The 26499-nt window shown below is 43.6% G+C and overlaps 1 protein-coding gene across 5 annotated transcripts in view; it reads right to left on the bottom strand.

The window, feature by feature from the left end:
• Positions 1 to 26499, bottom strand: part of PDCD7 (programmed cell death 7) — a 333527-nt gene that overhangs the window by 222077 nt on the left and 84951 nt on the right. For all 5 annotated transcript variants that reach the window (XM_044078376.1, XM_044078374.1, XM_044078372.1 and 2 more), the window contains exon 4: positions 23490 to 23726. In XM_044078376.1, the coding sequence (XP_043934311.1) occupies positions 23490 to 23726 (237 nt within the window). The remainder of the gene's footprint in view (positions 1 to 23489; positions 23727 to 26499) is intronic.

The raw sequence follows: 26499 nt of genomic DNA on the forward strand, positions 1-26499 counted from the left end.
CTAGATTTGGACTGAAGGTCTGGGAGGTACTGGAAAGGACCTGTTTTTTGAAGGTCAATGCCTACTGAATCTAGGAGACTACCTGTACGAAATCTTAAACAGTTTGCATAGATTTAAGCTTTTACCTCCATCTTTTTAAGGACTTCTACTGCTTTAGTGCCAAAAAACGTTCTTGGTTTAATGGAGCATCTAGTAATTTTGCTTTGACATGGTCTGGCAAGATTTGTTCCTTTAGCCAAGCATGCCTTCTAAGAACAGACCCAGTGACAGCAGCCCTGCAAGATGCTTCTAAAGCATCAAAACCACACTGCAAAGTATGTTTTCCAACTTGGTTTGCAGAATGCATTAACTCTTGTAAAATCTTTGTGTTCTGCACAATCAGGAATCAACATCATTTTTTGTTTGATTAGTTCCATAATATGTTGCTGAGTAGCAGAAGTGTATACCTTCTTACCCCATCTGTCTAAAGCCCTAGAATCCCTGTCCGAAGGGGTAGAGTTTTTGGCTGTAGTAGCCTTAATGCCTTTAGGTCCCTGGGGAATAAGTCTCTGGATCTGCAGTAGGATTCTTAAATAGGAATCTGTAAGAGTCAGGTACTCTGTAGTACCAGTCAGATTTCCTGGGAACTGGTGGCAAAGTATCAGGGGAAAGACTGGATTCCATGAAGACATCATCCACAATTTTCAGAACAGGAGGAACAGCTAGAGGCCTGTGCTGAGGCAAGTTTAAAAATTCCCTGAGTCTCTTTTTAGACTGTGGGTAGTCTTGGCACTCCCATTGAAAATGCTCTCTGATGGTATGCAGGGTTTCAGCGAAAGAAAAATCCTCTGGTGGGGAAGCAGAGGGAATGGAATCCTCTGCATCAGAATCCTCATAGGCAGATAAAGGTATGTCCTGGTAATCAGAAGGGTCAGAGTTATCAGACTCATGACCTGAAGAATCAGAAGGAAAATCAATTATTTGTCTTTAGAGGGGGAAGTTTGGCTTCCCCTAAGTAACGTAACAAGGTCTTCAGCCATTCTAAGCATTTGTTTTTGTGGCATGGGGGCCTGCGAATGTGCTTTGGTCGGTTTCCTAGGCATAGTGCAAACTCTGGGCCTGAGGAATTGGTATTTTTAGTTTGAAACAAAGTAGTCTGCTTAACATGAACATCGGAAGGCCTGTATACACCCTCAGAAGCCAGTGCCTGCAAAGCGGCTCTGGACCCATCCAAAGTAGAGACATCCGCAGGTTCCATAGTCGAAGAAGCATCTCGCGGCATACTGGATTCCGAATGGGTTTCAGTAGGGGACTGAGAATCTGTAGAAGCAGGTATCAGGGGCTGCGAAAGCGCCTCACTGAGTACCGGTGGACTGGCGACTAGCTTAACGAAGTGTAGTCGGCAGTTTTGGACCTATGTGGTCTGTCTCTGGCTTTATCCTTATGTTTTTTGGAAGATCAGTAGTTGGATGGCTTATCGAAGCAATTTCGGAATACGGAGAATGACAGCGAAAGAATTTAGTGACAAAGATGGCCCGACGATGAATAGTTCCGGCATTGAATAGGACACAAAACCGACAGCGAGGAACATTGTAGTCTGGGCCTAGACAGGTGACGCAGTAAGAATGAAAATCTCTATAAAGTATTTGCTTTCCACAGGCAAGACGATTCATTTTTTCTGACATCGGTTAGAGCAAGAAAAAAGGATCCCCAACGGGGTACTTAGCTTTTAGAAGACTTCAGGTCTGAAACTCGAAAAATGAAAATTTCAGGTAGCTGCAGACCGGCACATGCGAACTGCTTCTGCTTCAGGCTCTGCTCGGCGAAAAAAGCTGATGTAATGGCGTCAGCTGCATGTTTTATACCTCTGACGACCTGACGTCATGGAAGAGGCGACAGCATCCGACGCAGAAATCCCAAGGCTCTGGTATTCGGGCCGACTGAGGGCTATCTGCAGGCAGATAACCCAAGTGTGATGACTGCAACAGTGAAACACGAAGAACATCAGCAAGCATATGCACAAAAGCAAAACTATACCAAAAAGCTTCAACTACAAAAAGTAAGTTTCAGTTCCTAACAAAAAATAAAGACTACTTTTACTTTACTTTTTTTTACCAACAGGAAAGCCAATGGAGGAAAAAGGAGTGGTCAAAGGCAAGAATAAAACTGAGAGGGGACTGGCCAGCACAAAAAAAAAAAACACTAGCGCCTGTGAAAGACAAGAGGAAGGGGAGGAAAGTAAGAAAAGAATAAATTTCTACTTATCTGAAAAAAAAAAAAAAAATGAAAATCCCACAAAAAAAAAAAAAAAAACTAATACTCAAGACAATAAGGAAACCATGTCTGTCACTGCTGGAGGCAAACGAGATCTGAGGAGAACAGGCAGGGGTAGAGCATTATGGGAAGAGGGAAGTGTTCGAGACTTGGAGCCTAGTCTGTAGAAATGCAGCTGACTCGGATCCATGATCTAATAGTGAGGAGGAATGAAAGAGACATCAGATCTCATCTTAAGCAGAGGCTGTAACACACCATGGTAAACAGAGTGCGCCGTTTGACCTGAATGAGGATGAGCAGTGGCTGCATGGACTGCAGGACAACCTACAGCTCATGACAAGTGGTACAGGATATGGGACCTAGAGCAAATTTACATATTTCTGTCACTGGTAGCCAAATGGTATCCACTGATGCATCCATGACGCAAGTAGCAACAGCCTTATGTTGCTAAACTGCAGACTACATTGGCCATGGTTGATAGGTGTGTACTAGGCTAATGGCCCTGGAGCCTTTACAAGCCTAGCCCATAGAACTGCCCTGGCATCATGCAACCCGCCATTAGTTCCCAGTGCCTCTATTAAGTACAGCCAATGGAGTGAACCCGCGGTGAACTTTCTATTACCCATCCACTCATCAAGATTTCTCTTGAATGGTTGTGCAACAATCTACATGAGGAGCAGATGGTCACAGGATGGGCTTACATGGATGTCATACATTGTTCCAGATACTCCATCACTGTTACCCCTGATCACGGCAGTCAACCAACCAGCAGGGTCATAAATGATATCCATCTACTCCTCACTTGCTTCTGCAACAGTTCTTTTAGGTAGTACAGAGATGTTCCCGAGTTGTATCTGCTTGCACAAAATCACAGGAAGTTACTAGGCTATTGGCCCGAGACCCTTACCAGCCTAGCCAAGAATTTAGCCCATGTTCTGACAAGTCAGCACTCGATGCCCCTGTCCAGCAGGGCCACAGGCGGAATCCCAGGGGTGCATTTTCTTTTCCCCATCCAGTTATCCAGATTGAGCTTAAAAAGGGTTAATGAAGTACTCTGCTTGACAGGAGGAGGAGTCTCTCGGAAACAAATCTGTCCCGCCAACAAGTCCTATTGATGCCACAGACCAGGTTGAGGTCACGCATGTGGGTTAGTCAAGTGAAGCTTGACCTGCAGATATACTACCATATTATGCAATACAGGGACCAGCACAAACAAATGGCTGCATGTCTCTAGCACATTCTGTTGCAAGCCACCAGCTGTAAGAAAGAGTAGAATTGTCCACTTAGGAGTTCGCATGTTCAAGGTTCTGCCTTGGTGAACGTTGTTTCAATTATGGTCTTTGGCTTTTGGATGAGTCATCACTCATGGTTCCAAGGAATATCCAACACTACCTGCAACAAACAGTGGACACGAAAAAATTGACCTGCTGCCTACTTAAATGGGAACTGCATATCCTGGCATATGTAACTGGCAAGGCATTCACCTAACAAAATGACCTTGTGGGAAATCATCCATCAAGAAATGCAGATAAGAGCTGTGGTAATCATGGGAACTGCCTGGGTGGTACACAGACAAACTGTATTTAACCTTTGCACTGCATACTATCAGGCAGTTGATAATAGTGATACCCCCCCGATGATATATTGGAGCAATTGAAGCCTTGATGGCACTGTGGGTGCAGTCAATGGCCCTACACCTCAAGGAAATGGGCTATGTTTTATAAGTTAGCGCTCTCCTTGCTCTCCATGGAAAAACTACGCTCCTCCAAATGCTGCATCATCATTTTGCCAAGGAACTGCTACAGGAGGTGTATGCCTGCAAAATTCATTGTGTTCCCCCAGTTGGACATGGAAATGTCCTAATACCAAGGAAGGCTAATGTTACACAACCTTGGTGTCTTCAGGGACAAGCATTCCATGTAATCCTATTAATTCCATGTTTGTGGAACACATCTATTAACTCTAGCATGGTGCCTCTGTCAACATGGTAGGGTTCAACAATGTCCAAATTTTAAAAGTGATGGTACTTTAGCTGCTTGATGAGATTAGACATTGTGGGTAATGGGTCTGAAAGCAGCCAGCAACACTTGCAGTTCAGCTAAAGCTGATAGTACTCCTAGCATGAGTTAAGATCCTACAGAACGAGAAGCCATGATGTTCAGAATACCAATACAACTTTACAGATTCAATCATTTGCATATACTGCAAGTTTCATTAGCACGACTGCACTCAGCCTCCCACTGCATAGCCATTAGCTTACCATTAAATCTCTACTACTCCTCTGCCAACTCCTGTAGTGTGATTGCACTACCCATCTTTCTGAAATGTCTATTAATTGTCTTGCTACTCATCACAATATGAGTAACGCTTAGTGTTAAAACATTCCATATTCAAAATCAGATAAAAATATAGCAGATAAATTTGTATTGTACATGCCATACACAGTGCACAACAAAAACTTACAAAAATCTATTTACTAATACAGTAGATGCTTTGTGTGTGCAAGCAGTCTGACAGAAAAACTTTTCAGGTTTCACAAAAAAGCTAAATAAAAAAATACAGTTGCAGAAGTAAACATTTCATAACAGGAGATGCTCTAATAAGTCACTGTTGCAGTTGCTACAGCTACATGGGGCTTTGCCTCACTGACTGGCCGCCCTTCAAAGCTCAAATTTAAGCAGCCAGTTTTCCAAGCTTTAAAGTTTATGCTTGCTCTGTCAGTAGCTCAAGGAGAACTCCGATTTAAAAAGACAGTAAGAGAATTAGAGCTTTTCTGCCTAGAAAGGGAGGAAAGCTCCCGGAAAGGGCAACATTAGGAAACAAACCCAGCTGTAAACTATATACCACAAGACTCTGCTGCCACACCCTAGCAATACAAAAGTAAACAGTCAAAATAAGGAGACTGGAGGAAGGGGTAGCTACTGCAAAAGTGATCTATTAGAATGTCTACTGCTACTTATACAACTGTACTATGTTTGCAGTAGCCCAAAGTTATTTGGGCTGATTACCACAGCTTGCAAAATACGAATGGAGGAGGAAAAAACAAAGAATCCTGAAATCCTGGAGAACGGTCTTAGCACAGCCTTATCTGGACATGGAAAAGGAACAGTTTTAGCGATTTGTAAAGAAGACCAAGCTGCTACCTCTAAAATACTTAGGGTAAACCCCTTTTCAGAAAGCCACCAAAGAAGTCAAAGCACTTTTGGAATAGGCCCTTACCCTACCTGAAGTGACTTATTGGGATGAATTTCACAAAAATGAAATATCATCAGACAACCATCTAGAAATAGTCTGGCTTGACACTGGTCGCCCTTTTCCTCAACTTTTTAGGAGGAAAACAGCAGATCAGTCTAGTAGGGTACCACTTTAGGCATAAAAAGGGCTAATTCACAAAAAAAATGTCCTTGTTAAAAATGAGGTAGGATTGATTCACAATAAGAGTTTGTAACTCTGTCTTAGCAGAAGACAAACTAATAAAGCAAAACAATCTTCCAATATTAAGAATCTCAATTTAGCCTGATAAGCAGGTTCAAATGGCAAGACAGTTAAGATCTCAAGGAGAAGCCTCTAATTTCTTAGATGGACAGATTTGCAAAATCCCTTTTTAAAAATGTTTAACATGTTAAATGGCAGACAAACAGAAATGGTCAATAAATGAACTCTGACAGAGGAATAAGGCAGGCAAGAGGACAACAACTCACACAAATCAAGAATCACAGGGCAGCAAGGCCTGAAGATGGTCCTGATTTTTGAACTGGCACCAATTAGAAAATCCTTTCCATTTGCACAAACATGAATTAATAGCAGCACATTTTTGTTCTCTTAATTCCTATTGCACATCTGCAGAAATAGGTGTTCAAAAGGTTATCAAAATTCCATCATTCAGGCATCTAGTTGCAGAATTTTCAAGATGGGAAGTATCAAAGAAAGTACAGTTGTGTACACTTGCCATAAATGTAGATGTTCGGGTGTATTCACTGTTGCAGTCATTACATTTGGGTAATCCTGCTGGCAGGTTGCCCTCAGCCGGCCTGAATTCCAAAGTCTTGGGTCCTGCGTCGGCTGCTGTCGCACCTTCCCTGACTTCAGGTCGTCAGGGGTATAAAAGAAACAGCAGGTGCCATTTTCTTCAGTTTTTCTTGCCCCAGATGTCAGGTGCCCCCAAAAAGGGTAGCCAAATGTTATATACATATTAAGAAATACACCAATATAAATTTTACCTTCATCTATAAGAAAATACACCACATAGGTAGTATAAATCAGAGAAGGAAAGATAAGATCCAAAAGAAAAAAGGGGGAAGGTGGGTGGGTAACCTGGACTGCAACAGTGAATACACTCGAATATCTGCATTTATGGTAAGTGTACACAACTGTACTATGTTCTTCGTGTTTCACTGTTGCAGTCATTACATTTGGGTAGATTCCCAAAGCTATGGTTGGGAGGTTGGAACTAGACAGCAGTAGGAGCGGCTATGAGGCCCTGCAAAACTGCAGTGGCAAAGCCTGCCCTGGATTTAGAGCAGAGTGGCAGATGATAATGCTTTGTAAAGGTGTGCACTGAACTCCAAGTAGCCGCCTCTAAAATGTCTGTGGTTGGAACGCCCCTGAGAAAGGCTGCTGAGGTGGCTGCAGCTCTGGTGGAATGAGGCCTAATGCCCTTAGGCACTGGCTTGCCATGGTGTAAGTAGCAGAAACAAATGCAGTGGCCTAACCACTTAGATATAGTCTGCTTTGAGATAGGCTTTCCTTGTGATCCTGCAGTATATGCCACTAGTAATTGCTCTGTCTTCCTGAAAGCTTTGGTTCTGTCCAAGCAGAATCTAAGCTGTCTGTGTAAGTCCAAAGAATGCAGAATTCTCTCCCCCTTGTTCTGTGGATTTGGATAAAAGCTTGGCAGATGGATGGCTTGCTTAAGAGCCACACTGGACACTACTTTAGGCATAAATGTTGGGTTTGTCCTCAGGGAGACCCTGTCTGGATGAAAAATGATGAAAGGTTCCACAGCCATGAGTGCTTGTAGCTCTGAAACTCGTCTTGCAGAAGTAATTGCTAAACGCAGAGCTGGTTTCCATGATAAAAACTTCATATCAGCAGTAGCAGCTGGCTCAAAAGGAGGCAGGGTGAGCTTTTCCAAGACATAGTTGAGGTCCCATGCAGGTATTGGTAGTCTCCTTGGGGGCCTTACATTTTTGGCTCCTCTGAGGTACTGCCTTAATAATGGGAGAGAAAAAAGTGGTGGCTCTGTATTGTAATGAGCCGAAATGGCAGAAGCATGACTTTTTACAATGAAAAAGATAGGCCTTTGTCCAGCATCTCAGTTAAGTATTGCAAATCTGAGGAATATTTGGTACCGCTGTATCAGTTCCTTGTGCCTGGTTCCAGGCACAGAATCTCTTCCATTTTCCAGCATAAGACTTTCCAGTACTAGGCCTTCTGGCTTCCAGAATGACATCCATCACAGCTTTACTGAGAGGTGTTTTTTGTGTGACTACATTATTCTCCATGCTGCCAAGTTTAATGTCCTGAGTTGGCTGTGCATGATCTGACTGTCTTGCTGGGACAGTAGTCGAGGTATTTGAGGTAAGATCCAAGCTGGGTATAGAAATAAGTTTTTTAGTACTTGATACCAGTACTGGCGTGGCCAGTCTGGGGAAATCAGTATCATCTTTGGCTTCTCCTGTCTGACCTTTAGGAGCATCTTGGGGAGGAGAGGCAGTGGCAGAAAGGCATATACTGATAGGGCATCCACTTTCCATGCTTGTCTGTGATAAGTCCTTGTGCAGAATCTTTTTAGTTGGTAATTGAGTGGGGAGGCAAATAGATCTATGTCCGGGCATCCCCATTTCCTTGTTATCATGCTGAAGACTTGTGGATCCAGCTTCCACTCGTGGGGATCCATGAGGTTTCTGCTTAGTTCGTCTGCCAGAGTATTTTTCTTTCCTGGCAGGAATTGTGCCTGCAGATGTACTTGGTAAGTCAAAGCTGTGTCCCACAAGGTCATGGTTAGTCTGCAAAGGGGGTAAGAATGTGTGCCCCCCTGCTTGTTTATATACCACATGACCATGGTGTTGTCTGTTTTTATCAGTAGTTGTCCCGGATGCAGTAGGTCCTTGAAGGCTGTCAAGGCATTTTGAACAGCTAACATCTCTTTTTGATTGATATATGGATGCATTTGGTTTGAGGACCATGTGCCCTGAATGCATCTTCCTGCCATGTGGGCTCCCCAGGCATAGTCTGATGCATCCGTTGTTAGTGTCTGCCTGGCTGGAGGTAATGTGAATGGCTGTCCCTTGTTCTGGTGACAAGCCTTTGCCCACCATCGAAACTCCTGTTGCAGGCAGGGAATGAGAGTAATGACCGTTTCCAGGCTGTGGCAATGTTGAGTCCAAACACTTTTTAGGTACCACTGAAGTTTCCTCATATGCAGTCTTGCATATGGAATTAGTAGGATGCATATGGAATTAGTAGGATGCAGGATGCCATGAAGCCCAAAGCCTGCAGATTTTTTCTTCAACCATTGTTGAAGACTCTTGACAGCTGGACAATGCAGATAAAGGCATTCACATCTTTCTATATTTGGACATTTCTGTTATATCTGCAATAAGCGATTACCAGAACTAGACACTTTGTGAAATACTCTTGGTGCAGTGAAAAGTCCAAACGTTTCTTCTTCTCTTTCGGCTCTTCCCGCTAGGGGTCACCACAGAGATCATGTTTCCATTTCTTCCTGTCCTCTGCATCTTGCTCTGTCACACCAACTACCTGCATGTCGTCTCTCACCACATCCATAAATCTTATCTTAGGCCTCCCTCTTTTCCTCTTACCTGGCAGCTCCATCCTTAGCATCCTTTTCCCAATATACACAGCATCCCTTCTCAGCACATGTCCAAACCAACGCAATCTCGCCTCTCTGGCTTTGTCTCTAAACTGTCCAACCTAGGCTAACCCTCTAATATACTGATTCCTAATCCTATCCATCCTCGTCACACCCAGTGCAAATCTTAACATCTTTACCTCTGTCATGTCCAGCTCTGACTCTTGCCTTTTTATCAATGCCACCGTCTCCAACCCATATAACATAGCTGGTCTCGCTACCCTCTTGTAGCCCTTCCCTTTCACTCTTACTGGTACTCATCTGTCACAAATCACTCTTGACACTTCTCCACCCATCCCACCCTGCCTGTACTCTCTTCTTCACCTCTCTTCCACACTCACCATTATTCTGAACTGTTGATCTCAAGCACTTAAACTCATTCACCTTCGCCAGCTCTACTTCCTGCATCCTCACCATTCCTCTATCCTCCCTCTCATTCACACACACTGGAAAGTCCAAATGCTAAGGCACAGAAATGATAATGCAAGTCAGATACAGAAAATCTTAAAACACTGCTTGGTAGTGACAATGTGATAACCATCCTTTAAGTCTAACTTTACCCATGAAGACTAGAGAAAGGGATCAGAGGTAAAAGGAAGTATAGCGCATTCTGAATTGTGGAAATCCTGACAAAAATATTTAGAAATGAAAGGTCTTTCCATCTTTACTAACATAAAAATCCTTAAATAAAAGCATTTGCTCATCTGGTAGAAGACAATGGTTCTATTATCCCCTAAACAAGCATTAGACTCAGAATGGGAGGAAACGAGCAGAGTTGCCTCAAAGGGTAAGGCTGAATTATCTTTAAAACCAATTTGTCTGCCACAATTTGGTACCAGAAAGGAAGCTGAAGCCTCAGAGAAAGATGGACAAGCTGCCAGGTGAGAGGAGGCTGAACAAGCAAATAGTCATACTGAAGGACTGTCCTTGATTTCTAGAGGCTTTTTCTTTTTTTTTTTTTTTTGGAGCCTCTTTGCTGTTGCTTTTTAAAACAGTCCAACGGCTACTTGCTACTTAAATTGTTTATGGAAAAAGGGAGCTGAGGAGAAAGGGATTTTTTTCCCTTATAAAAGGATGACTGGAAATTTGGTGGCACTCACTGAATTAACTTTCCCCATCACATTTCTTGAGTAACTCAGCTGCAGAAGGGTCAAAAAAAACTTCATCTGAGAGAAAATTTAGAATTTCAGTGTTAACATCTTCAGGAAGGTTTTGAGAATGAAAGCAAGTCAGTCTTCTCCTTAATGACTCAGAAACAGCAGTTCTGGAGGAAGAATCAGCAGTATAATGAGCACTCTTTAAAACATGCATAGCAATATGAGAAGCGGATGTTAGATGCATTCAAATATTTTTTTTTTACCTCAGAAGAAGCAACAGTTTAAAATCCTGAAGTAATAGAAGAATGCATAGTCTTCACCAACTTGTCAAAAGCTTACCCATCTTTGTCAGAGGGAATGGGGTCAGCAGCAGTAATTATTTAGCAAATGTAATTGCTGGATAGAAAAAAATACTGCTGGACCTACTTTTGAGTTAGAAAGCAAATCTGAGTTGCTGTTTAACCTGTCAAGTCTCCCTGGGGGCAAAAGCTCTGACTGTGAGACAAACTTGGTAAAGCAGGCAAAAACAGGAGGAACAGTTGCCGATTTAGGTATCCAACTGTAACAAATCATAATACATTATTTACTGTGGAACAGGACGTTTATTAGGAGCAGAATAAATAAAATACAAAAACAAATTATTCAATGGGGAAATCAGAAACCATACTTTCCTCAGAATCAGGCTGTTCAAATTAAACAAAATTCCTGAAGTACAATTATTCCTGAAGGACAACAGTCTCTGCTCTTTTGACTGAAAACTCGAAGTTGGAAAGAGAGGGAACTCATTTTGTGCCTGAAGTGGTGGGAAAGAAATAAAGTAGTAACAAGCTCCTTAGCAAATTTTTCCCTGTCAACAGAAAAAGAAACAGGATAAGGCAAGATTTGCTCACAATGATCACAGATTCGGGTTCCCTATCCTGGCTGAGTGAAGAACATTTTCACATACCTCTTCCCCAGAGACTGAAAAGAGTGGCCTCTTCCCTTGCCTGCCAAGGGCATCCCTGCAACCAGAGAGGATGTGGCTTTCCCACAGATCCTTGGTAACTGTTGGCGTACCACCTAAGGATTTGGGGGGGGGGGAGCAGTCTGAAGAACCAACAGCATCCACAGCAGAGTCACTCACCAGCAGCAGAAGCACAACAGTAGCTGGTCTGTCACCCAGAGTCCCCAACAACTTTTTTCTTCTTGTGGACAGAAGATAAAGCCTCTGAGACTGGTGAATGTTTCATAGGTTTGCCAAAAATGAAACAGCAAAGACATAGCGGAAACTGTTTTTTTTTTCTTTTCTATGACCAAACTCATTTTCAGCAGAGGCCTGGGGACAAACACTCCAGACGCATGTCTTTGGAATGTGGGAGGAAACCCTATAAAACAGTAAAAAGTGAAGTACAGAACAAGTGGTAATGAGGTAAAAACACTGATGGTCCCCTGCAAGCACAATATCCTGCCACAAATACAAAAGCTTAAGAAAACTGGAGAAAAATTATCAAAACAACTTTTATTTTACACAAAAAGTTCTAATAAGTATTTACACTAAACTCCCTTGTAAATGCAGCAACAGTGTGACCAAACACTTTCCTAGCAAACATTTCAGTCAAAAACACAGTGGAAGATTTTCCTCAACAGGGACCTTTTCTGCCCATCTCTGATAGTTTGCTAAATGGCTGATAAGAGCCCTCTTCAGTGGCATAAAAGCACTGACTAATTTGGCACTCTATCTTTACAGTGGAGATCTCCTAGGCAGGGCGCGTGCAAGGCACCCTTAAGCTCTGAAAACTGGCTGGCCAATGCAGCAGGACCCCAAATGGCATAGGCTACTGCAACAGTGATCTAAATGTTAAACATCGGCTATCAGCTTGAGTGTCATCTGCTGAAGTCTAACATTGTTGTTTCTGGTTGCTAATTTATACAACTGCCTGTACCACAAGCAGAATATGAATAATATAATAAAACACTGTTTGCAGCTCTCCTGCACCATCACAGCTGTTAAAGCTCTGTCATCACACTACAATCATTTTATAATCCATCTCTGAAGTTATACAAACTCAAAGTACATTTATTTAGAGCTCAGGACCAATTATCTAAGTCTGCTCACACTAAGATAAACAAGTGAGCATTCTGCTGCAAGCAAATAGCACGCAAATAACTGTGACGTGACCAAATAAACACAGAACAAAATACTAGGCTGTACTGAGAGCATAAAAAGTTGTTCAGCATGCAAGGAAAGAGAACGGTTTCAAGTTTATAGACACTCCATTGTTTTTGGGGGGGGGGGGGTCAATCTTTTTAGATCAATCAATTTAGCTTTGATTTTGAGAGTTTTCGATTACAGGTAGTATACCCACACACACACACACACAGCATGTGTTAACAATGTTAACAGTCAAACGTAAAAGGCACAGAATAAATCTTACTATGAAGATTGTTTTTTTATGTATGTCAGGATAAACAGCAACTGCACACTGTTTACTAAATAGTAGTAAAAGAAAGAGGAATCATGTTGCGTACATAATCCTGCATGGTACATTAACAGGAGATATGGCTTACGTCAGTAGTGGCTAGGGGAAAAAAAAGTCATGCAGCCACTTAATACACCATATTCTAGATGTGTACTCAGGAAAAGACACAAGTGGTGTGCTTACAAATATATTTACTGATTTTTATTTTCCATATGTTTACTGGGGATGTCCAACTGGGTCAGAGGCCCAGGGAGAAAAGCTCCTTTATAAAAAAAAAATTACATGCAATGCAATACAATACCAGAAACACATAATTTACAATACAGTAAAGAAGACACATTACAGGATAATACAAGAAATATAGATAGTAAGTAAGCTAAACAAGTAATTGACAAAAACAAAGATGTCTAACAAAACATACAATATAGAGTAAAATTATTCTAAGCAGAAAAATGCTAATTAGCAAATTGACAAAACTGGATTGTACTATCATAGAGAAAAAAGAAGTTATGTACTCACCATAACGTTCCATCTGAGTAGGTAACTTCATTTGTCATCAACCTGTGGGTATCGGATCCGACCTGGATCTGAGCCGGCAGCTTTCCAAGCTAGAGATCTGAGCTCCAAGCTCCTCCCCATTACCCATAATACCCTACCACCTCCTTCCAATCCTCAGATTGCGTTTGCCCATCTATACAATCTCACAATGACAAAACAACAACCTGGAGAATCCTAACCTAAGGATTAACAAATGACCTAAAAAAACATCATAGTGTTCAGGAAGTCAAAGAACCAGGTTAGGGGGAAGGAGGGGGGGCCGGTTGATGACAAATGAATTTACCTACTCAGATGGAACGTTATGGTGAGTACATCACTTCTTTATCTGAAGTAGGTAACTTCATTTGATCATCAACCTGTGGGACAGAGTCCCCAGCTACCAAAAACTTGGGAGGTCCTCAAGGAAGGATATTCCGGAGCACTGCAGAGCCAAAAGCCGCCATTCCTCTAGACACTAAATCCAATTTATAGTGAGAGATAAAGGTATGACAGGATGCCCAAGTAGCCACAGAGCAAATGTCATCTAAGGGAATTCTCGACCAGAATGCAGCAGATGTAGCCATAAAACGGGTAGAGTGAGCATGAACCCCAGTAGGCTCTGGCAGGCCAGATAGTTTATATGTGAGCAGAATGCAATTCGAAATCCATCTGGCCAGAGTCACCTTCGACACAGGCTTACCCAAGAAGAGTTTAGCAAAAGAGACAAAGAGCTGATGAGACTTGCGGAAGGCCGCTGTTCTGTGTAAATAAAAATGTAACTGTCTATGAACATCTAACAAATGAAGTTTGTACTCCCCTCTGTTTTGATAGTTAGGGAAAAACACTGGAAGATTAATGGACTGATTGATGTTCGACTCGGAGGCCACCTTAGGTAGGAAAGATGGGTTAAGTCCTGAGAGAGACCCTGTCCTTATGGAAAACCAAATACGGAGCTCGAATACAGAGAGCCTGGAGCTCCGACACCCTTTTGGCTGAAGTAATAGCTACCAAAAAGGCAGTTTTCCAGACGAAAAATTTCAAATCAACAGAAGCTGCAGGTTCAAAAGTAGGTCCAGTTAAAGCCTGAAGGACCAAGGTTAGATCCCATGGAGGGATGGGGTTCCTAACAGGGGGTCTCAAGAGAAATGTACCTTTCAGAAAGGTCTTGCCTTGGTGGAAGCGAGGGGACTGAGATGGTCTCCAATGTGAAAATGCAAGATGGCAGCCATTTGAACATTTATAGTAGAAGAACTGGCCCCATTGCTGAAAAATATAAGATAGATAATCGAGCACTGCTGGAATGGGAGCAGTAAAAAGGTCCAAATTCCTATGAGACGGCCAAATAGAAAAACGCTTCCATTTACTATTGTAAACCTTCCTGGTAGAAGGTTTATGCGCTGCTACCAGGATAGATCTAACTGCAGACGAGATACCGGGAGGCCTAGCAACTAATGGAACTGGATCAACCACGTGGAGAGCTTGAGATCGACCAGATTCGGGGGTTTCAATCCCGAAGGATGAGATATTAGATCCGGGATGGGATTCAAGATCCAGAGAGGAGCTATAAGATGAGACCGCAGGCACGGGAACCAGGTTTGACGAGGCTAGAATCGGGCTATGAGGATAATCTTGTTCCCCAACCGACGAGCTTTCTGTAAGAATTGTGTTAACAATGGAAGAGGAGGATAAGCATACAGAAGACCGGGTGGCCAGGCATGGACTAGTGCTTCCCTGGGGCTTTTCCCCGGAGGGGTAATTAGAGCGAAAAACTCGCTGCACTTCGCATTGGAAGGCAACGCGAAGAGATCGCAGCAAAGCTGACCCACTTGCTGAAGATCTGTTTCGCTACTAAAGGATTCAGGGACCACTCGTAAGGCGAGAGAATAGTTCGACTCAGTTTGTCCGCTAGGATGTTGGACCGACCCAGAATGTGCATTGCTACCAGAAAACGGTTGGTGGATATCGCCCAATCCCAAACTCTCATAGCATCTCGGCAAAGAGGGTAAGACCTGGTCCCCCCCGTTTGTTGATGTACCAGACCACTGACATGTTGTCTGACTGAATCACAATCGTCCCTGGAGGGAGAAAGGCATGAAGGGCTTGCAACGCTAGAAGCACAGCCCTCATCTCCAGAACACTGATATGCAGAACGGTCTCTGTCTGAGTCCACGTACCTTGAACAGTTCTGCCCGTGTAGTGCCCCCCCCACCCAAGGCGAGAAGCATCCGTGGTCACCGTGGCTTGGGGTTGCGGCAAAACAAACAGTCGTCCTTTCTGAAGCTCTCGGGAGTGGAGCCACCACAAGAGGGAATTTCTGCAAACTTTGCTGAGAGGAATCGGTAAGTCCAACGGGTGGTGAAGGATGGACCACTGAACCTGCAAGGTCTACTGGAGAATCCTCATGTGCAAGCGAGCTAAGGGCACGAGATTGATTGCTGCTGCCATGGACCCTAAAGCTCTCAGGACTAACTCCGGGGGCAGGTGACTGAAGTAGGGCTAAAACGTGTAAGGTCAAACTGCGAAGTCTGTCTAATGTCAAGAAGTCCTTGGTCTGAAACATGCCTATCCTGGCCCCTATGAACTCCAAGATTTGAACTGGATGATGGAATGACTTCTTCAAGTTTATGGTGATCCCCAAATGGGATGCTAGAAGTAGGAAACTATCCATGGCTATGCAGAGTAGATGCCTGGTGGGGGCAGTAAAGAGCCAGGCATCTAGGCAAGGAAAAGCCTGTATTCCCTGAAGTCTCAGGTGGGCCGCTACAACTGCCATGACCTTGGTGAACACCCTGTGGGCTGTGGTGAGACTGAAGGGTAGGACCCTGAACTGGTAATGACTGGCCCCTAGCCGGAAAAGGAGAAACCTCCTGGATCGCCTGTCCATGAGAATGTGATAGTACGCATCCTTGAGGTCTATGGAGCACATCCAGTCCTTCTCCTGCAGGGGCAGGATGGACTGAAGTGTGACCATCCGGAATTTTTCCTTGGCAATGAAGAGGTTCATTGTTGAAAGGTCGAGGATCGGCCTTAAGTCACCCGCCTTCTTTGGCACTAAAAAGAACCTGGAGTAATTGCTTAATCCGGATTGTCCTGGGGAGATGTGCTTGATGGCTCTTTTTTCTAGCAGCTTTTTTACCTCTAAAGCTGCAGCCTCCCTCTGACTGGGTGGTATATCGGGGAGGCGCCTCGACTGAGGAGGCAGATTTAAGAAAGGGATAGAATAACCTCTGGATATTATTTGAAGCACCCAGCGATCTGATGTGATGGACTCCCATTGGGCCAAGTGCTTCAAAAAACATCCCCCCGACTGTCTCCAGAGAGGAGCAATTGGGCAACCCCTCAGGGCTGCTGCGTGGGTCGGTCAGAGAAAGGGTCCCGCGACCCAAAGTTTTTCGGCCCCTCCCTGCCTCTGGGCCGGCGTCCACCTTGTCCCCCTCTGCCTCTGAAGGACGAAGGGTCCGGAGCGTAACGGGACTGCTGAGACTTCCAGAACCACATCTTCTTTTGCCCTCTCTGGTTCCTCGAAAAGGACCTTTGAGGAGCCGAGAAGCGGACTCCGATGGCAGACAGCATCTTCCCGTCTTTCTCGCTCTGAACTAATGTGTTGCAGATGGTCTTCCCAAACAGAGTAGAACCGAAGGGTGCGTTCGCGAAGGATGCCTTGAAAGGTTCCGCAAAGTCACAAAGCCGGAGCCAGGCGTGATGCCTTAAGGCAATGCCGGATTCGCTGGCTCTAGCGGCCCCTTCCGTGGCATGGGAAAGTAGCCACATAGACGTGTTAGAAACTGATTTCAGAGTGGCCATGCGAGCCGAGAAGGTCCGTTTGTCCTCGGCCGACATGGACTCAGGGGGAGACTCAGCATATTCTTTCACCAGATCCCGCTGAAGTCTAATTACATGGGCCAAATAATTCAGCGCCCTTACAGAAAAGGTAGCTGAAGCAAACATCCGCTTCCCAATACGGCCCATCATCCGAGACTCCTTATCAGGGGGATGGATCGAGGAACTATCCTGAGCAAGTTCCTTCTTAGTGGCTGCCGCCACCACCATAGCATCTACCGGGGAACCCTTACTTCAAGCCATCCTGTCCACAGGGGGACTAAGAATCCAATCTGGCCTCCTGGGGATTGGCTCTACAGTGTCCGGTTCCTTCCACGCCCTGGTAGTGATGAGATCAAATAGGGGGTCGGCCGGGGTTGGAAACCCAAGAGGTAGACGGGCCTGCGAATGCCTCCAGGAACATCGACTCGTCCGAGGAAGGTTTTTGGGCTGACCACCCCACTTGTAGGTGAAGCATTTCCATAATGTCTCCAAAGGAGACGTCCTTGGAGGGTGACCTGGGGGAACCTTCCCCTTCCTTCAAATCGGTGTCCTCCGTGAGGGACTCAGGGGAGTCCAAGTGCCCCCTCTTACACTTACGTTTGTGAGGGACCTCCTCGGTGGGACTGTCCAAGGAGGGCTCACCAACAGGGCCGTGCTCTGCCAGTGGAACGGGCTGGGGTGTCAACGTAGGCTGTCCCTGGGACTGGATGATGGAAGACAAGCCCAGCTGCAAGGGAGTGGGAGCGGAATCCGAAGAAAGAGCAGGGGGTCTCGAACTTCTCGAGAGAACCCTCTCCACTACGTCGAAAGCAGAGAGTGAACCAATCTCTCTGGGCTCCGTGGTTAACACCATCAGATCTGGAGTGGGAATCGGCATTGGAGCCGAAGCGCTCGGACCCAAGAGGGAAGTGTGCTCCGACCGGAACGGAGCAGAGAACACACTGGCCCCCTCGGATCCGATGCATGGCTCTCGGCCCCGAGAGCTCAGATCCAAAAAAGGATCCGACAAACTTGAGGGCACGGCCGGTGTCTAGGTAGCAATAACCATCAGCACCAACTCCCTGACTCCGAGACTCCTCGGATCTGAAGGCTCCGAAACCGGATAGTGGATCAGAGAAGGAGCTATCAGAGCAAAAAGTGGCACCAAACTCCTCCCCCCCCCCCTGGAGGGGGGGGGAGGCAGCAGCACTCCCATCTGCAGCTGGGTTTGGAGAAAACGACGCATCATCCGGTCCATATCAGCATTGGACAGACTACGGGTCGACCTAGAGGAGGCCGCCGAAGCTGGCCAGGAGGGCCACTGCGATGACCTTAACGATGGTCGGGCCTCCTCCTCCGGCTCCGGTGAGAAGCGCGGAGAATGGAGCCGAGGGGAGGAAGGCCCAGAAACCTTCTGAGGACAGGAGAACAGCTTGGCAGGCGGGGCCGAGGGGGCAGAGTCGGCCCGCCGCTTATGGCTTCTTATGCCTCGCTTTCTCCCTCTCTTTCTCGTTCTCCTTCTCTCTCTCTCTCTCTCTTTCTCCTTCTCTCTCTCTCTCTCCTCTCTTTCTTTTCTTTCCTAGAGTCCCTTTCTCCCTGGGAAGAAATAGGAGGTCGAGTCCCAGCCGGGGGAGAGAGGACAACAGGCTGAACAGCCGCAGCCACGGCTGGAGCAACTGAGGGAGAGGAGGAGGAAGCCGACTCCGCAGGTAGAAGACCCACCAGAATTAGCTTATTCCTTCTATTCCTCAGGGTCCAGGGTTAAAAGCTGCACAAATTTGGCAGCCCGATGACAAGTGCAGTACCCCCAGGCAAAGGACACAATGAGTATGGCCATCCGCTGGGGAAAGCTTATGGCCACACTCAGTGCACTTAGAAAAAATGGCCTTAGGGGCCTCGGCCAAAATATCCAAGGAAAAAACAAACACACGCGCCTCACACAAACCTAAGGGAAAGGGGGAATTACTAGGTTTTAAACTACGAGGGAATGGAAAAACTCAGGGGTTTTAGGCCACGAGATTAAACTGTCCACACGCACACTAAAACTAATAAGATTTTTACAATTTCTTACTCACAGATCGCCTAATGCTAGGAGCTCGACAAACTCATGCTTGACAAAGCCACGGCAAACGAGATCTGGGAATTGGAAGGAGATGGCAGGGTATTATGGGTAAGGGGGAGGAGCTTGGAGCTCGGATCTCTAGCTTGGAAAGCTGCCGGCTTGGATCCAGGTCGGATCCGATACCCACAGGTTGATGATCAAATGAAGTTACCTACTTCAGATTGGTAGATTTTTACATGAAATATGGTACAGGAGGAAAACATTATGAAAAGCATATATGGTATAGAAGGCAAGAACAATGACATGTTAGATGTCATGTTAGTGGTACATATACTTAAAATAGTGACAGCAAGGCAATGTGGAAGTGAGTTGATAAGGGGGGGAGATGCACATAAAAGACTTGAGATAGGTGTAAAGTGATTTAAGGAGTAGTGAATTAGAGCTAGATAGAGAGAAGCTGAAATTCGGTGGTGCTGAAAAAGCTTAAAATATAAAAAGAGAAAAGATAATCCAACATACATAAAAGATAATCAATGAAGAACTAAACTGGAGAAACCCACCTGTTACAACTGCCTCTATTCAAGGCAAACATGGGAACACTGGTCTGATAAAGCAACATGTTAAGAGCTGCACAGCATATAAATTATAAGGTAAATGTATCAAACCCATAAAGGACACATCTTGTTGGCATCACACAGCCATAACCCTCTGCAGACTGTACAGCACTATATTCATCTTCTAGTAAAAACAAGGCACTTCCGGAGACACCGAATGCTCTTTTGCTGGTCAGTGTCCTCTCTTCAGAAAATGAGTTCAGCACGTATAAAGATTTCTTGTCATCTCAAAAGCCTGACAACCATACTTATAATAGTTTTTTGTATGCATTTCCTTCTTTTGTATCCTACTGAGTTTAGTCCTTAAGTGGTTTATTCACTGTTCAGTGATTTACAGGATCATTCTACAGAGAAAGTTTGTGTAGTGGACCCCAATAAACAACATATTGCACCCAAGTCAATACACTTCAATATTAAACCCAACTCTATGCGACAAAAAATCATGAATCCCAGACACCCCAGACCTCCCTTGATAGTATCCCCTACTAAAGCACTACTGATCTTACATTCTGCAAAAACAAGGAAAGCATCCAAATGGAAGAGGGAGCAGGATGTTTGTCTGAAACAGAGATGTCACAGCACAACTGTCAGACAGACAACTGTTGACTAAAAGAGGCCAAACTGCATAAGGAAATTCTGTTTTTTGCCTTAAGTCTAGCCATCTCAGAGAGAGGATAGCCTTTTACCTATCTATGAACCTATCTGCCTGAGGGCATTTATAAGCCTAGTCAGAGTGTGTCGGCTTTCGCCGCCCCATTGATTAATTAACTGATCCTCTGTCAAGCAGAGCCAATGAAGTGATCCCAGGGGTGAATTTTCTGTTACCCATCCACTTGTCAAGGTTTCTCTTGAAGAGTGTTAGTGAGGGGCTCTGCCTGATGTAATCTGGAATTTTGTTCCAACGCATGGGGAGTCTCTGTGACAGGAATCTATCCCTCCAGCATGTTCTATTTATTGTTGTGGTGGAGTTTAGCTCACTAGACTGCGTAGCTCGCAGTGACTTGGATTTCTTTAGGTGGAGCATGTCCATCAATTCTGAGTTGGACATGGCTTTGTAAGTCAGGCAGAGATCACCTCCGAGTAAGCGATATGCCACTGAGTACAGTCAGAGTTCTTTCAGTCTGGCTGCATATGAGGACATATGTTTGAGACCAGTAATCCTTTGGTGAGGTACTTTTGTGGTCTTTCCAGCTGTTGGAAGTGTCTTGTGAGGTACATCTCAAATGGGGAATTGCACTCTATGATGGGTCTAATGAGTGACGAGTAGAGGGGCACTATAACCTCTATTTCTAGATGTGAACCCTTTAGTAATTAGATGGGCCACATAGAAGGATTTCCTAACTACTTTCGCAATATGATTGTCAGAGGAGAGATTACTATCTACCTGGGTCCCCAGATCTCTTATTACCTCTTTTGTATTAAGGGGGCTGCCACCTATGTGGTAATTCGTGGGTGTTTTGTTTTTCCCAAACGGGATGACAATGCATTTATTGGCATTTAGCTTGAGGCCATGATTTGACACCAGGTGTCCATCTCAGTAAGGCCCTTTTGGAGGATGTCCGTGTCAACCGGAGAGTCAATTATGGCTCCCAGTTTGCAGTCATCGGCGAACTTGGTTAGCCATAGTCCTCCTGCGTTTGCCTGTACTTCTGAGAAGTATATGCTGAACAGTAGGGGTCCCAGGACTGAGCCTTGCGGGACACCACTTGTGACTGGTTTAGAGTCGGACCTGGAGCCCGCTATTCTTACCATGTGAGTTCTGTCTGTAAGCCAGTTGGCAACCCATCTCGTGACGTAGGGGTTTATGTTCAGGCTGGTGAGTTTTTCTGTAATACTGAGTGGGGAATGGTGTTGAAAGCCTTGGTGAGGTCAAGGTAGGCTGTGTGAGCCACCTTTCCCTCGTCTATGGCCTTGGTGACTGTCTCGAAGAAGTCAACCAGGTTTAGTAGTCATGATCTGCCCTTAACAAAGCTGAACTGGGTCGGGTCAAGTGTTTGGAGGTTCCCAATGTCTTTGTTAATGAGTTCCATGATGATGCGCTCTATAGACTTGCAGACCAGATTAATGTACATTGATTAAAGGAGGTGCAGACAACAAAACAGCTGTGAAACTGGGGCTTTGCCACCAAAACAAACACTTGACAACTTTTTTGTTTTTGTTACACAAATGCTGTTTACATTATTTTCCTCAGAAAAATGGCATTCATGTTCTCTCCTCAGCACTCGTGCCCCAAAGTCATGTCTAGAATACCTTAAACAGACCAGATGCAGCAATGCCTTAGACCACATGCAGCAATGCCTTAAACAGACCACGTGCAGTAATGCCTTAAACAGACCACATGCAGTAATGCCTTAAACAGATCACGTTTAGTAATGATTGCTAAGAAATGGTTACCTACCCATATCAGTAGCCTTAAAACTATCCCTCCTGACTAGATTATCATGTTAACAAAAGAATCAAGAGCAGGGGATGCAGCCATTCTTTGTGATGACTCTCAAAATGCTACTATACAAAAACAACCACTGTAATACATCCTTGATGAATATCATATTCTTCATATCACAACGCAGATATAAGCTTTTGATTGCAGTCTGCCTATATATCCTCCAGATTTGAAGATACTATTAAAGGTGACTCACCATGAACGTAAAAACAAAATTATGTAACAGGTGATATGAATGATAACCGGGGCACTCCTCTCACCCCATTCAATTCTTTTTTTTCTATAAGAGTATTGGAGTTTATAGCCATTCCCATTCCGAGAGACAGTGTTATCACACTGTACCAGTACTCTACCCCAGATCCTTTCAGCTACTCCTGAAAACAACGTCTACTGCTATGTTCTCAGACTCTTTCAGTGATCATATTCCCAAGTCAGATTTCTGCAAAGCAGAAAAATTGTCTGTCTTCATCATTTTGTGGTAACATGTGCCAAAGAATTTCACCTCTGTTCAATTTAACAGTACTAGAGGATATTGAAAAGTGAACTCTCTACCACCTTAGACTTGGAGGATGCTCACAACTGAATCACCTTGCACAAAAAGAACAGCAGGAGTTAAAATTAACTTTTTTTGTGTTACACCAAATATTCTAGTGTCTATGACGAAGGGTGAGCCATCATTTGGGAGGACCAAAGCGGAGTAGTTAAACAAGTCTTAGATAGCCAGAACCACCAGTTGCATACATCTGCAGGAGAATTATGCAATTTCTAAACAGTCAGAGTGAAAACTACTTCATCTGAGAAAACATACTACTCCTCAACTTTTTAGTGGTGACTGTTTTAATAATGCATGCAATTCATCATTATTCAACAGCTACATGTACCAAGTACATTCCCTCCTCAACCCAACATTTTCAATATATTAACCTGAATGTAGGCCATGTAAAAATGCTTACTCTGTGGTATGTTGTGTTTACATCATTCTGCCTTGCTCCCCTTGCTTCAGATAACCTACAGCTCTACTTTTTTAAAAGCTACTGCCCAATCTATCTGTAAGCTAATAAATGCTCTTCTTAAAATATATATGCAAGAAGGACAAGTCTTTAGTCTTCAGAAGAAAAACAAAACTGTATAACTCCACTAGGGCAGCAAGTCACTAGTAATGCCTAACAGTCACTGAAATGTTTAAACTTTAGGTTACTGGCCACATGCTGATGGCAGTCTTCTGACTACAGTCTATCAGTCAAACTGATGCACTGAAGATGTGGCTAGTCTCTCACTTAAACAGGCAAGCCTCAAAGTGATTAGGTTTACTCAATATGGTCAAAAATCAGGCTTGAGCTATAACTTACCTGGTTCTCCAAACAACAAGGACTCAATTTCCTTCTTCTGCTGAAGAACTCTTTCTTTTTCTTTCCTAAGTTTCTTTTCCCTCTCTCGTTGCCTTTCCTCTTCTTGTTCTCCAGCCAGCATTACCTTTAAGGTTCTCTCTTCAGTTTCATACAGTGCAGTTCGCTTTTTAATCAGTTTTCTTAATCGCAAAAGATGTGCATTAAAAGCTTCATCTGCTGCTACAGAAGGATATATATCTGAAAAACACATGCAAGTATATCAATACATGCCCTACACAAAATAAATCATCTCCTCAACTAATCAGAAATAGCATCAAAACCTAGCTAGACTGGAACACAATACTGCAACAAGAATGTCACAATAAAGAGAATAAAGATGATTTGGTTAACTCAGAGGTTTCTGCTTAAGACGTCATTTATTAAGGATGGAACTGTACATTTGAAAATAGAAATGTGAAAACCATTACAGAACATGGCTTAGAAGTAAAATTACACATCAAAATGTAAACAAAGAGATAGAAACTATTACCAGTTACAAAACTCTGCATAGTAATTAAGGAGGTATTCTGTATTCATATAGAAAATGAGCTGCAAATGGATATAACTTCAAACATTATGAATATTTTAGTCATGCCTGGATAACAGGTAACTACACACATTTAAAGTGATTTTTTTTTTTAGGTTATGAGAAAACAGTTTTACCTCCACACAGAAACTGACATTTTTTTAACATGTGAACAACCGACCACAATATACACAAAACAGCAAAAAAAAAAAGATATACTCAAAATACTACTAAACAGTCCAGTTAAAACCACATGGTTTACCGCTTTAACAAAAATGGGCTGTTTGGAATAGTGTTTGTGATATTTTATGGAGCATAATCTTTGGTAGGCTTCTTCTTTCTTTCAGCTTTTCCCGGTTAGGGGTCCCCACAGCTGATCACCTGTCTGCTCATGATTGGCAGTGGAGTTTTATGGTGTCGAGTTGCCAGCCCCGCACCCAACATTCCACGGAAGACTCACACACACACACACACACACACACACACACACACACACACACACACACACACACACACACACACACACACACACACACACACACACACACACACACACACACACGCCTACGGCCAATTGAGGGCATCCAATCCACCTACAGCATGTCTTTGGGATGTGGGAGGAAACAGGAGCACCCGGAGGAAACCCATGCGACCACAGGGAGGACATGCAGACCCCGCACAGAAGACACCCCAGCTGAGGATCAAACTGGAGAACCTTTTGCTGTGAAGCGGCAATGCTAACCGCTGTACCACCACGGCCGCCCTTATCTATGGTAGGCTACATAATAGATTTCTGGACAAAATACGAAAAGCTGCTAATGACAAGAGTAGAGCTTCTCTCACTGTGCTTCGACTAAAAGTACTGACTAGAGAGAAAATGCATCCAACAAAACATGACTGGTTAAGAGAGACAATCTGGAATCAAAGTGTTAACTTGCTCAACTGTAAGGGTCTACCATGTATGTGGGGCAATGAACATAATGATTTACTTCATTATTCTTAAGGAAAAAAATTACTGCTTCTTCTGATGGACACTTTTTTTTTTCATTGTTGAGGATCTACAAGACAGCACACCTAACAATGTCTTTACCTAGACAAAATGGACACTCAGAATCATGCATTTAAAAGGGATAAAGGGATAATTTACTTCCACAAAAAATATTCCAGTAAACCCACAAGAAAGTGTTTATTAAGACAGCAGTCACTGCACAATTTTCACACACAGAAGAAAAAAAATGCTATGCTTGAAATATACACTCATTACAGAGTAACGTCTAAACAAGTAACAAAATAAAACACCCAATGAAAATAAAACAGTACGTTAAAAATCAGTCTTCAACTACCAAAACAATTAACTGATTTATTATTTAACAAATGGATCGGGAAATTTTTCATTCAACCCAAGCTATGTATACAAATTTAATTTACTTTACCTACGACTTTCTTTATGAAGCAACATACTGTCGCAATCTCTCTATCCGCTACATGAGTCAATATAGATATACACTGAAATAAAAAAAAAATATGAGATATTAAACCAAGATCCTATCAGCTTGAGTTGGTGGTACCTCAAGTAGATATAAAAGATTCCATGGCACTTATCAAAAGAGTAGGGGAAGTTCAGTGCCCTGGCCAAATTTCCCCTAGTCAGTAAGGATACCAACCTGGGTCTCCCCTGATCCTAGTGGAACTAGCCCATTAAAATGGGGTAAATAGCTTGTCCAAGTTTCTATAATATGTGTAACCAAGGTATTAATGATAGTACACTTCTTTATATATTAAACAAATCTTTTTTATATATTAAATGGATCTTCTTTACTATGATCCCTAAATTTGCAGCAAGTTTTCTTTATGTAGAAACACTTAAATGACATGTTGCCAAATATTATATGCTGTATACTACAAGTGATATTGTGCATTGAAACAAAATAAGTGAACAGAAGCAAGGTGCTTGAAGTTTGCTTTTGTTCAGAAAAGTACAGTTTTGTACCTACCATAAATGTAGATGTTCGAGTGTTCACCCTGCTGCAGTCATCACACTTGGGTTATCCTGCCGTCAGGCGGTCCCGCAGTTGGCCCGAATTCCAAAGTCTTGGTCCGGCATCGGTTGCTGTCGCTTCTTCCCTGACGTCAGTGCGCCAGGGGTATATAAGTGGCATCCGACGCCATTTTCTTCAGTTTTTCTTGTCCCAGATGTCAGGTGCCCCCAATAGGTAGGCAAAATATATATATATATATATATATATATATATATATATATATATATATATATACATACATATAGCTATATAAAAATAAAACAATACCCTTAGGCACAAGCAAATACACCACAGAGGTAGCATAGGATAGAGTGGTAGAGATAAGTTCAGCTAGTTCAGAGGGGATGGATTGAGAGTAACCTGGACTGCAGCAGGGTGAACACTCGAACATCTACATTTATGGTAG

This window comes from Protopterus annectens, chromosome 7.part0 (assembly GCF_019279795.1).
Source record: "Protopterus annectens isolate FY-2018-M chromosome 7.part0, PAN1.0, whole genome shotgun sequence".
NCBI lineage: Eukaryota > Metazoa > Chordata > Ceratodontiformes > Protopteridae > Protopterus > Protopterus annectens.